This window comes from Macrobrachium nipponense, chromosome 30, assembly GCF_015104395.2.
Source record: "Macrobrachium nipponense isolate FS-2020 chromosome 30, ASM1510439v2, whole genome shotgun sequence".
Classification (NCBI taxonomy): Eukaryota; Metazoa; Arthropoda; class Malacostraca; order Decapoda; family Palaemonidae; genus Macrobrachium; species Macrobrachium nipponense.
This window is the reverse complement of record NC_087218.1, coordinates 46,608,355-46,620,854: the sequence shown is the minus strand read 5'-3', so window position 1 is coordinate 46,620,854 and position 12,500 is coordinate 46,608,355. Positions and strand designations below refer to the sequence as shown.

Sequence of the window (12,500 nt, the reverse complement as noted above, 5' to 3'; positions counted from 1 at the left end):
ATGATTTTATGGATGAGAGAGAGAGAGAGAGAGAGAGAGAGAGAGAGAGAGAGAGAGAAATTGCATATGCATAATAACGAGATTATGACAAATTCACAGATTTTGACAACCCTTTTCTGCATGTTGCTTGCCAGTTTAAGCAGCCATGAGGAGACTTTGATATGAAAAACAGAGAAGTTACTCTACAGAATCAACAGTGCTGAAGCAACAATAACTTTCAATAAGACTTGTATGTCTTTTCATAATTACTGCATGCGTGATTACAAATAACAGCAGAACCCTCTTCATTACAACAAAGGTTCTCCATCAGACGTTACCCTCTCAAGCAGTGACTGACCGTCGACGCCCTCGACGTTACCCTGTGCCCAAATTAGGCTCCTCCTCCTCCTCCTCCGCCTCCTCCTCCTTCAACACAGTCAGGAAAGCATCTTAAAAGAATCTTAAAAAACATATTGTGGGGAGAAAGGGCTCTCTCTCTCTCTCTCTCTCTCTCTCTCGTCTTGAGGGGAAGACGGCGTAAGTCATTCATTCTTTCCCCTCGTGTTCATTTCCCCCTCATTTCTTTTTCTTTCTCTCTGGTGGCGAGTGAGGGTTAATCACGTATGTAGCCCCCTCCCCTCCCCTCCCCTCCCCCTAACACCCTCTCCCTTCCTTCCACCCCTACCCTCTCTCCCAGCACCTACCTCTACCTATGTCCCTAAATGATATGTCCCCTTTTATCCCCCAGTCATGTAAACCTGCTGCCCCATCTCATTCCCCTCCCTTTACCCCCCCCTTCCCCCTTCCCCCCCTTTCACATTTCTTTCACCCACACACATCCATCTATCCACATCCTTCTGCTCAAATCCTTTTTCCTCCTCCTCTCCTCCTCCTCCTCTCGCCCGTCGTCTTCTCTGTTACCAAACCGGAAGTGTTCAGCCAAACAAACTCGTAAAGAATCGTTGTAAAAATTCCGCATATTAAAAGGGGAGGGAGAGGGAGAGTGGGGCTGGGACATAGACGCCACCCTCTACCCTTCCTTTTTTTTTTTTAAGGGCATGAAGGGCGTCTTGAGATATTTCTGAATGAGTCTTAAAAGTACAAGTAGAGAGACTCTTGACATGGGTCTTAGAAGTAGAGGGACTCTTTACTGATAGGAGTCGTCTGGGAGGTGGAAACTGACCTTCAGGAATATCTTAATAGTAAAGGATATTTTTTTTTGTATGTCGTGAAATCCTCCTAATAATAAAAGTAGGATAGTAGGAATGCAGGATAGTGCTTTCAATATTTTATTGTGTTATTCCATGATTTTACGTTGACATAATCATGTAACATAATGAACAAGTTTTATCGGCTACATTCATTTTCCATTCTGTAGTAAAAAAAAACTTGTGGCATATTCTGAGAGATTATCAGTTTTATATTATTCTCTCTCTCTCTCTCTCTCTCTCTCTCTCTCTCTCTCTCTCTCTCTCTCTCTCTCTCTCTCTCTCTCAAGCATACGACTGCATGTTATAATAATGTTTCATGTATGTTAATCAGTAATCTGCGAAGAAATTTTGAAGTCTCAATTTTTTTTTTTTAAAGAAAATTTTGTTATAAATTTTCTTTTGATTCAAAATTTTGATGTTTTATCTTTTCTTATGTTTGTTCCTTTCGCAGTGGATTTTTCATCAGCTGTGCATGTATGTGGTTAGTAGTTATAACTTTAAAAAATTAACGTTCAAATTAATTCATATTTCAGTGCTCCTCAAAGCAAGCATTCGTATGCATATATATGCATAACTATGCACGAGACTTGATTACTTGTATCAGTTCTCCCGTTTGATTTAGAACATGATTTAATCTCCTCCAAATAAATTCTCGTCAGTGATTTTCCTCCTCCAAGTAAATTCTCGTCAGTGGTATTTGTCCTATAAGTAAATTCTCGTCAGTGGTATTTCTTCTCCAAGTAAATTCTCGTCAGTGGTATTTCTCCTCCAAGTAAATTCTCGTCTTCATTACCACCTTAATTAGCATTTGCTAGCACTTCCTTGTAGAAGCCAAAAAAGAAAATAATAATAATAGAAAATAAAATAAAATAAAAAATAAGGGAAAAAATCAACATGATAAATAGCGTAACAGGAGGCGATAGTCCAGACGGCCCAAAAGCAGCGATCAGATTTCGGCGAACGAACATTCCCGCATCTCTGCGTTCACCAAGCTTGAAGAAACGCGCTCTTCGGAAAGTTTCGTGGACTTTATCTTAATTCATCACTTATTTTCAGTTTTAAAATAATTTTATTAAGACGTCTCGCGTTCAGGAACCCGAAAATGCTGGCGAATCGAAGCGCGCGAAAGCGACGAAGACGACGAAGAAATGACGCGAGTCGACGTGACGGCAATTGACGTCTTTCGGAAGCCGCTGTCACACACCCCTTATTGTTTATGCATACTTCTCGTAACGTTTTTTTGTGTGAGGCTGGCGAACGGCCGGTAGCGACATTTTAGGTTAGGCCTATAAATCCCCTCCCACGCCCCCTCCCCGCCTCTCCTCTCCTCCTTAACCCCATTCATTTCCTAGTTACGCCACCCCCGATTTCTAGAGCCCCCTCCCACTCTCAATTTTTACCTCCCTCCTTCCCTCCCCTCCCGTCCCTTCCTTCCTCCTTAACCCCATTCATTTCCTAGTTACGCCACCCCCTGATTTTCTAGAGCGCCCCCCCCCCCCCCTTCTCACTTTCAGTTTTGAAGAAAACTCCAGTTTCTGCTCATACGTTCCCGTTATTGAGTCTATGATTATCCCATTTATAATTAAGCTTTTTATGGTATCTGAAAATGATATCATAACTATCTGTTTTCATCAACAAGTGTTGGTGTATACTTATATAATTGTTTTAAATAAGTTCAGTATATGCACTCCGGTAGGTATGTCACATTACAGAATGCTTGGATGTTCCTATCCCAAGAGTTTGTGTGTGTGTGTGTGTGTGGTGGAGCTGTTTTTATTCAGAGGCACGTAAATACTCTTAACCTATTTACAGTTTTTCAGTGACCTCGTTGTTTCAGTGTCGGAGGTATATTGCCCAAATATAATCATTCTAGCATAATCATTCCCAATTTAATAATAATAATAATAATAATAATAATAATAATAATAATAATATTATTATTATTATTATTATTATTATTATTATTATTATTATGTAATAATAATAATAATAATAATAATAATAATAATAATAATAATAATAATAATAATTTATGTTACGGTTATATATATGTGTGTATGTGTATGTACGTATGTACATATATAGATTCACATTTTACTGCGCATTCCATATAATAGTAACGTTTTGCCCACTCGAAATTAACCCCTTGCATATATCACATACGAGTTTGCACTTATGCAAATATCATTGAGCATTAACTGCCTATAGAATTTATCTGTATATTTGTGTTGGTGAATTATATATATAAAAAACAAAGACTTGAGAATCATAGAATCATAAGGATTGTTTGAAATACTGCTCTCGTCCTATTGTTTCAAATTGTACGCTAATTGTGTCCGTCACTTTTTCATCTCGTGGGAAGTCTCCGTAGGGGGTACCACCGTCAGTGCACCTCATGCAGTGCACTGTAAGCATTACTTAAGGTTCTTCGCAGCGTGCCATCGGCCCATAGCTGCAAACCCTTTCGTTCCTTTTACTGTACCTCCTTTCGTGTTCTCTTTCTTCCATCTGACTTTCCACCCTCTCCTAACAATTGCTTCATAGTGCAACTGCTTTGAGGTTTTCCTCCTGTTACACCTATCAACCCTTTTGCTGTCAGTTTCCACTTCAGCGCTGAATGACCTCATAGGTCCCAGTGCTTGGTCTTTTGCCTATATTCCATATTCAATTCAATCTCGTGGGATGTTGACTATGCTTCTGTTGAGGGACATTCAATTGTAATCGTAATTTCGTGGTCTCCGTTGGGCAAGGGTCTGTGCTGGCATATAACCTACCGTAACTTCAATGAACAATCTTCTGTCAAAGTAGACTACAGAAAGTAATGAGCCGATTTACGATTAATTTGAATAATTACCATAACGGATAGGAGAGGCATTAGCTGATTTCAAAAATTAACAACCATTGTAGTCATAGCTTTTATATTCATTTTTTATTATTATTATTATTTTTTTTTTTTTTTTTTTTTTTTTTGCCCATTTTGGTTTTTATTTTTACCGCGGAAGAAACGCCTCTTTTTCCCGAAACACTTTATTTTTTACTTAACTTTTTTTCTTTTCTTTTTTTAATAATCAGGACATCGTTTCCTGCAGTACCCGACGTGATAGAACATGTAATTTTTATCCTTAACATTCTCTCTCTCTCTCTCTCTCTCTCTCTCTCTCTCTCTCTCTCTCTCTCTCCTCAATCTGTTCCTTTGCTGATTCGTATAATGATACTGCGAACTTTTCTGTGACAATGGCCTCAATATTTCTGCAGCTTTTTATTTATTAATTTCTTGTTTTCTTGTTATATTAATGTTTTTACGATACTCATAGAAGAAGCAGTAATGTAGGGGCGTCATTTGGTGTTCATGCTACTATTCCTATTAAAGTCGTTTAATGATGACCTCTGATCTGTCTCAAACCATCTTAGTCTCTGCTTGTCTTGATTTTGCTTTCGACACTATCGTGTGGTCCTTGCCACCCCGCCCCGCCCCCTCCTCCGCCGCTTCTACAGCAGAGCACCTGGGGCCTCGTTCTCACCCACTGAAAGTCCGCAGGAGATCGAAAACGACATCACAAGAGGGCCATAAAAAGGGCGCGGTACACGAGGAAGGAGGAGGAGAAACAGCAGTAGTAGCAGCAGCAGCAGCAGCAGCAACAGCGACTTGGTAGGCCTGAAGAGGACGAGAAGAAAGAAGGGGTGCCGTTGTATAGGCATCACCTTCTTCTCCCCCCACCCCCACCCTCCAGGCCTCATAGTTCCTCCCGAGGTAGCGCTTGATGCCGTGAGTGATTTGCAGATCTATCGAAGGAAGAAATTGAAAGTAGGGATGAAATAATATATAAAAAAAAGTATTATAAAGTATTTCGGAGACAGTAAACTTGAAACTAAACAAACGCAGGAGGAATAGAGAGTGAGCAAGGGAGCCGATTCAAAGGCAAATCCCCTTTGCTACTACTGCTACTACTACTACTCCTCGCGAGCGAGGGCAGTCGAGAGACAACGCAGCTCATGTATAAACATTTGGCTTGGAATTGTGTTTAGGGGCTTTTATGATGTTACGTGTTGATGGGGGAGATGGCCCATGTTGATGGGTATGTTGATAGGGATATGATGACGATGGTATGCCACATGGAACTTTGGGTGGGTGGGGAGTGGCCGGGGGGGGGGGGGAGTTTGCTAGCATAGCCGTGACTCAGATTTTACGAAAGGCCCTTCCTTGCTTTAGGCTTACAGTTTTATTTTCTGATTGTGAGTTCTTAAAGGTATTTTTAACTCTAGGAAAATGGAATCACATTTCTAGAATTTTATCTCCTCTTAAAACCTTTCTGGCTGGGCGCATGCGCGCAAAGGTGTGTGTATGTGCCAAGTTTCATTAATGTTGATTTATATTAATAGAGGTAATTTTATACTTCCAAATCGGTACATTGTAAAATGGCAATTGCCTGATAGAATGAAAGTTACCGCCCGCCATCATTGCCGAATCAATTACTCGGTAGTGAAGTATTTTATTATTAAGTGCTTGGCTTGCAAATGAAAACAGGTATTCTGATAACGAGTATAGTATATATTAGACATTGGTTTATTCACATCTAACGGTTGTAAGAGTCCGGAGGTCTACACCCTGATTCTACCCCGTTCATCCATCATCATCGTAAGGACAAGGGTTGAAGTAATCTAATTCAACCTCCCTTTGGTGTATTACTTATTTTTGCGAAACATTTGATATTTTTATTAGCCCTGGAGATATCAGCTCTCCCGACATTATTTGAAGTCTCAGAATTGATTGATAGAAAGATTTGGAGTTATCTGGCGTCGTGACTGCTAGGATCATTGACGCTTGAATCTTGTGAATATGTATACATCGGATTGTCAGTTGTCGAATATGTAATGATGGTAAGGTGACTGCTCTTTGATGATGTTGTAACAGCGATTGTCTGCTTAAACTCAAAGGGCGCAAGATGAGGTCCTCTTGCTGTTCCCCTCATGTTTTTCCCACCCCTCCCCTCTCCTCCTCCCCTTCCTCCCCCTCCCCCCCCTCCCTTCCCTTTCCCCCAACAACTCCGAACACCTCTCTACCACACCCAACCACGAAAGTCAAATAATAATAATAATAATAATAATAATATAATATTATTATTATTATTATTATTTGGGACGAAGATTCCACTTTCGCTACCGAGTCAAGATGTATATTTTGAAAGTCTACCACTACTACTACTATTATTATTATTATTATTATCATTTTTTCAGTCATCCTATTCGACTGGGTGATTTTTATAGTGTAGGGTTCCAGGTTGCATCCTGCCTCCTTAGGAGTCCATCACTTTTCTTACTATGTGCGCTGTTTCTAGGAGCACACTCTTCTGCATGAGTCCTGGAGCTACTTCAGCAATTATTATTATTATTATTATTATTATTATATTATTATTATTATTATTATTATTATTTAAAATCAGTCGCTTATATGCTTCATTATCTGCATTTTTGTGCCCATCCCTCTCAGCAATTATTATTATTATTTTTATTGTTATTATTATTATTATATTATTATTATTATTAATATTATTATTATTATTTTTTATTATTATTGTATTATTTTATATTATTATTATTATTATTATTATTATTATTATTATTATTTAACATCAGTCTCTCACATGCTTCATTATGTGTTTATTCTCCTCTCAGTGGCTCAACACCTTTCTTTTTCCTCCAAGAGTGTAATGCCTAAATCAAAAACAATTATTGGAATAATTTTTCTTCTAGGTTCAATACATTTTATCTTTCGCCCATATTTTTTATCCCTAAATATGAATATAATCTCATCCACCCCCCGTAGTTCAACTCACACAAGACTTATTCCCGAAATTATCTAGTGAATAATTGAGTCACAGACTACATGACTTAGCGGTTAGTGCTTATCTCAAAAAAAAAAAAAAAAAAAAAAAAAAACCGAGACAGATCGAATGACCTGAAATGTGAGTGGACACTTGGAAAGTTTTTTTGTTTTTTGTTTTTTTTAAAGTCTGCGGTTACTTTAGAGGAAAAGTACTCAACACTTAAGTATGTAGTAAGGAGGCGGGTATAAGCAATCATGCCCATTCTCTTGTTTTGTGTTCTGTTCTTTCTCGTTTCGTCTTTGCATCGTTTTCACATTTGTCGCCTATTATTATTATTATTATTATTATTATCATTTATTTTTAGTTTCGTTTATATGCGTAGTTTATCGTCGATGTTACTAATTAATTGCTGGTGTTTGTACCGAATCTTAATTATTTTCTAATTATCGAATCTGTTACAATTTGTTTTATGTTGCTAATAATAATAATAATAATAATAATAATAATAATAATAATAATAATAATAATAATTATTATTATTATTATTATTATTATTATTATTATTATTATTATTATTATTATTATTATTATTATTTGCTTTATCAGCTGTCACTAATTTGTTATTTACATTTTATATCCATATTTCCTTTATGATTTGCATCGTATTTTTTCATCAAGTTATATATTTATTTATACTTACTGTCGTAATTATTTTTTATTTAATTCCTCTAAAATCACTACATAAAAGTCTTCTTTCGGAACCTCTGTATTTCGAAATACATGATACCCCCCCCCCCCCCTTCTCTCTCTCTCTCTCCTCTCAGACGGCGTCCTCCTCCGTGGGAGAAAAAAATAAGAAAATGGGGACGATCGAATCCTTTACTGCTTCCATGCCCCACCCCACCCCCCACCCCCCCTCCCCCCCTTTAATGTTAAGGGTGACACCCCTTTACCCTTTTCCTGTCCCATTTATCCTTTTTTTTTTTTTTTACCCTTAGACCCAACTCCCTTCACAGGCCTATAAACACTTTAACGTATTTGTCAACTCCTGAATGTCGTCATTGATTTAGAGGAGAGGACCTCGACGATGTCCCCAGAAGGAGGAGGAGGAGGAGGTTGAGGAGGAGAAGGAGGAGGAGGAGGAGGAGGTTGAGGTGGATGAGGAGGAATAGGTTGAGGCGGAGAAGGAGGAGGTAGAGGTGGAGGAGGAGGAATCGGAGGAAGAGGGTAAGGAAGAGTAGGAGGTTGAGGTGAAGGAGGAGGAGGAGGAGGAACTTCCCCTAAATACGTGGATGAGGAGGACGATGAGGGGGAGGAGCTACGTGAGGGAGGAAATGCCCCGAGTCTGCGGTTTGAGTTGTGGTATAATCTCGATTTGGGTATTTCTGGGTAAAATGGAATTAAGTAATATACCCGTCTCTATTATTGACCGTTGACATATACAGAATTCAGATACAATAGCATTCTCTCTCTCTCTCTCTCTCTCTCTCTCTCTCTCTCTCTCTCTCTCCAATACTAAAGGGAATACGTCTTTCCACTATACCTAATAAGAAATGGTAACTTGTCAACCATTAGGACACAACAAGAAATAATGATGATAGATGTGATGATATTAAAAACAAGCCGTGATCCGACCTCCAGCTTACTAGGGGCACGTGCTAAATTCTGCGGTCATATAGCACGTTGTTTCACCAACGGAAATTAAAATGAATATTGTATTCATTAGAAATAATTGTTCTGTACTGTTTAACATGCACATATTTGATTTTTACATTATCATTCTAATAAATGAATCGTAAATATCCTATCCTAAAACTCCTGTATCTTTAACTCAATATGAAACGCCATCCATAGGGCTTTCCTAACCCCCCCCCCCCCCCCCAACAAGAACAACGACAGCAAGAATACCAACATCAACAACAAAGTCGTTTGTAGGCTTACTCCCTGAGCAAGCACAAATCATGAAGAAAATGAGAAACGCAATAAGTTCACATTTCCTTTTACCTTAATATATTTTTGCACTTTTCCTCTTTTATCTGCCTTGTACTACATGGCTATAGCTGAAATTGGGTATATTATTACTATGAGCTTGATGGCTCACACTACGCTGTGCTGGAACCCGGCTCTGCCCGTCATGGTTCCCCTACCCTCCTGATCTCCCTACCTACGCTGCCCATACCACGTTTTTAACATGAATCCCACATTTGGCGTTTTAATAGCCAACTTGAGGACAGAAGAAAAGTCAGTAATAATAAGAATAGAGAAACTTCTTTACAAAATAAACGCAGATGAAATAGCCATTATTTTCAATAAAACCTGTATTATTATTATTATTATTATTATTATTATTATTATTATTATTATTATTATGTTTAAAAGAAATTGAATTAAAAATAGCTGGCTAGAGAAGGCGATTCCCTCCATTTCATCAAGTATGTTATGGGTTCTCAACCCCCTCCCTTTTTCCCCCTTCTTTCTTCCCCTCCCCTCCCCATTACGTCCCCTCTTCCCATCCCCCTCCTCTCTTTTCCCCTCATATTCCCTTCCTTTCCCACTCCCTTCTTTTCCCCCGTACCCTCTTCCCTCCCTCCCATCCTCTTCCCTTAACCCCTCCTCTTTTCCCACATATTCCCTTCCCTCCCACCAATCCCTTCTTTTCCCTTTCCAACCCCCTCCTCCTCCTCCTCCCCTCTCCTCCCTCCCCATCACTTCTCACGGGTCGAAAGATAACAGGGATAAGGATAAAAAGAAAAGGAATAACAGAAGTCTTCTCACATTGTTGTTTCCTGTTTTTGGGGAAGAAGAAGAAGAAACACACCAAGTAGTACTTGCGGTTCTTTGTGGCGCGTTTTGCGGTCGGTTTGCGGTCGCCTCTTTCTGGTACTATACTCATGGTTGCTGCTGCTGCTGCTGCTTTTCGGCCTTTATGGGAAGTTGTCTTGTCATTCTATTTAGGGGGCTTTGTGGCGCGCACCATCCTCCTCTCTCTCTCTCTCTCTCTCTCTCTCTCTCTCTCTCTCTCTCTCTCGTCATTCCATCCATTTGGGAGCTTGGTGGCAACTCTCCCTCTCTCTCCTCTTCCTCTCTCATGCTTCTCGTCTCTCTTCATCTCTCCCTTCTCTTCTCTCTGTTAATTTAAATAATAATAATAATATTAATAATTAATGTTCTAAAACGGGTCCAACCAACAATAACAAAGTGTAAGAAGAAGTCCGGTGCATAATTTTTGGGGGGGAAAAAAAAAAAGGACCCTTTTTAACAAACTAGGGGGGGGGGGGGAATAAAGCTTTCCGAAAAACCCTTCCCTGGGACTGAAGATGAACCCAGGGAAAGGTTCGAAAGCTTTCTTCAAAATTATACGCGGACTTCTTACACTTTGTATTATTGTGGACCCTTTAGAACATTATATATACTCTCGTGATAGAGAGTTTTTCCCTTATAAGTAATAATAATAATAATAATAATAATAATAATAATAATAATAATAATAATAATAATAATAATATACTATCCCATCCATTTAGGAGGTTGGTGGCACCTCTCTCTCTCTCTTTTGGATATTCGAGATAAAATGATGAAATTAGTCATCGGTAATACCCAGACGCGGTTGCTGATATAAGTAACAGTAATAATATTCATAATACTGAGTTTAATAATATTGAAATAATAGTAATGATAATAATAATAATAATGACAATCATTTTCAGTTGGAGTCTTTAGGTGGATACAGAATTCAGATATTCAATGCTAAAAACGGAGAATGAAAATGTAAACCTCAATGATAATAATAATATAGTTTTTTCAGATAACAATCAATAATTGCCATAATAAAGAACAAGTACTTCCTGCGAAATGTTCTCATAGAACGGTATTTGCAATAGCCAAGTGGCCAATAACATCCCCCCATATAATACATTCGTCTTAACCCTTTCAACTTCGTCCGAGAAAAACATTAGTATTCCTTCTGTTTCCATACGAAAACCTCAAACATTACCCCCAAGCTACAGACGGTTAGCATTATCGTGCATTATGGCGGAAATCACAGCCAATTACCACCATTTGCACTCGATAACCCCCATCTAGGGCGAGGGTTTCGGAAGCTCTTAGCAAGAGTTGCTTGGCTATTAATGCAATCTCGAACCCTTGACCAAACAATGCTCTTATGAGTGATAAGGCAAAGCGTGAGACTGGGAGGAGGGAGGGGCCGTTACAAAGGCAGAAGGTCGTCATTACTGTTACAAACCCGCGTAATCGAGGAAGGAAGGCAGAACGTAAAAGAAGGAGAGGGTGGTGGTAGTAAATGATAGTGATGATGATGATGATGATGATAACGTTGATGGTGGCGATAGCCACCATATAGTGCTGGTACTGCTGATGATGTCTAAGGAGAAATTAAAGAGATTAGATGGAAGAAGGGCCAGTTGTTATGGGCTCGTAATTGGTGCTCTGAAAGTCATCAGACCAAAGGAACTAAAAGTTTTGTGTTTTACATTTTCTCGTATGAATCTGCGGGAGATTATGCGTCGAGTACCGCCCATCAAAGCTGTGTGTGTGTGAGAGAGAGAGAGAGAGAGATGGATGACTACATGGCCAGTCTTAAATTCGTAAGCTGATACTATTTCAGTCCATTCAACACGGACAGGGCAGAGTGATTAAGAGCGCTGTATTAACCATAAGAAACCCTTGAGAAAGGACTGGACTCTCTCTCTCTCTCTCTCTCTCTCTCTCTCTCTCTCTCTCTCTCTCTCACACACAACACATACATGCACAGTGAGCCTTACGTTTCTCTCGTGTGTATTTTTAAAAATCTTTTATTTCTCTCTCTCTCTCTCTCTCTCTCTCTCTCTCTCTCTCTCTCTCTCTTCTGTCAGTGGGTGCTTTACCCTTCTCTCATGTTTGTGTTTGAAACTTTTATTAGAGGAGGCCTCCGCTATTGTGGCGTCCTCTTTACAGCGACCCCGTATCGTCGTCCAAATGGCACCGTAATCAAAACAAGGGGGCATCGAGATGGTCTTATGGGTTTGTTTTCATACGTCCGATTCGCCATGTTAATGGATTCGTAGGTTATATATATATATATATATATATAATATATATATATATATATATATATATATATATATGTATGTGTGTCGTGTGTGTGTGTGTGTGTGTGTTGTGTGTGTGTGTGCATTTATATAATTGCGTGTAATTGGGAATGTTTGCGTGTGTTTGTTTGTTCGTGTTTATGTTTTTTTGTATGTGAATCTATTTTGTTTTGCTGTGTTTTTAGAATATTTTATTTTTTATTTTTTATTCAATCCTAATTGCTATTCATCGGACCCAGTTCCATTTAATGGCAAAAAATTATAGATTATGATGAAATGCTTTTCTTGATCACTAGAATCTCTCTCTCTCTCTCTCTCTCTCTCTCTCTCTCTCTCTCTCTCTCTGTCCTTTATGCTCTTTATCCCTTTCCCTCACTGTCCCCCTTTCCTCATCCTCC

At 38.9% G+C, this 12,500-nt stretch overlaps 1 protein-coding gene across 1 annotated transcript in view; it reads right to left on the bottom strand.

Annotated features, from left to right (window-relative positions):
• LOC135202134 (uncharacterized protein DDB_G0271670-like) overlaps positions 1-12,500 on the bottom strand; it is a gene marked incomplete at its 3' end in the record, with an annotated part of 94,349 nt that overhangs the window by 15,830 nt on the left and 66,019 nt on the right. Inside the window, exons 2-4 of the mRNA XM_064231384.1 lie at positions 11,259-11,396; positions 9,834-9,937; positions 8,114-8,333 (exon numbers count right to left, since the gene is read on the bottom strand). Coding sequence (XP_064087454.1) covers positions 8,114-8,333; positions 9,834-9,937; positions 11,259-11,396 — 462 coding nt within the window. The remainder of the gene's footprint in view (positions 1-8,113; positions 8,334-9,833; positions 9,938-11,258; positions 11,397-12,500) is intronic.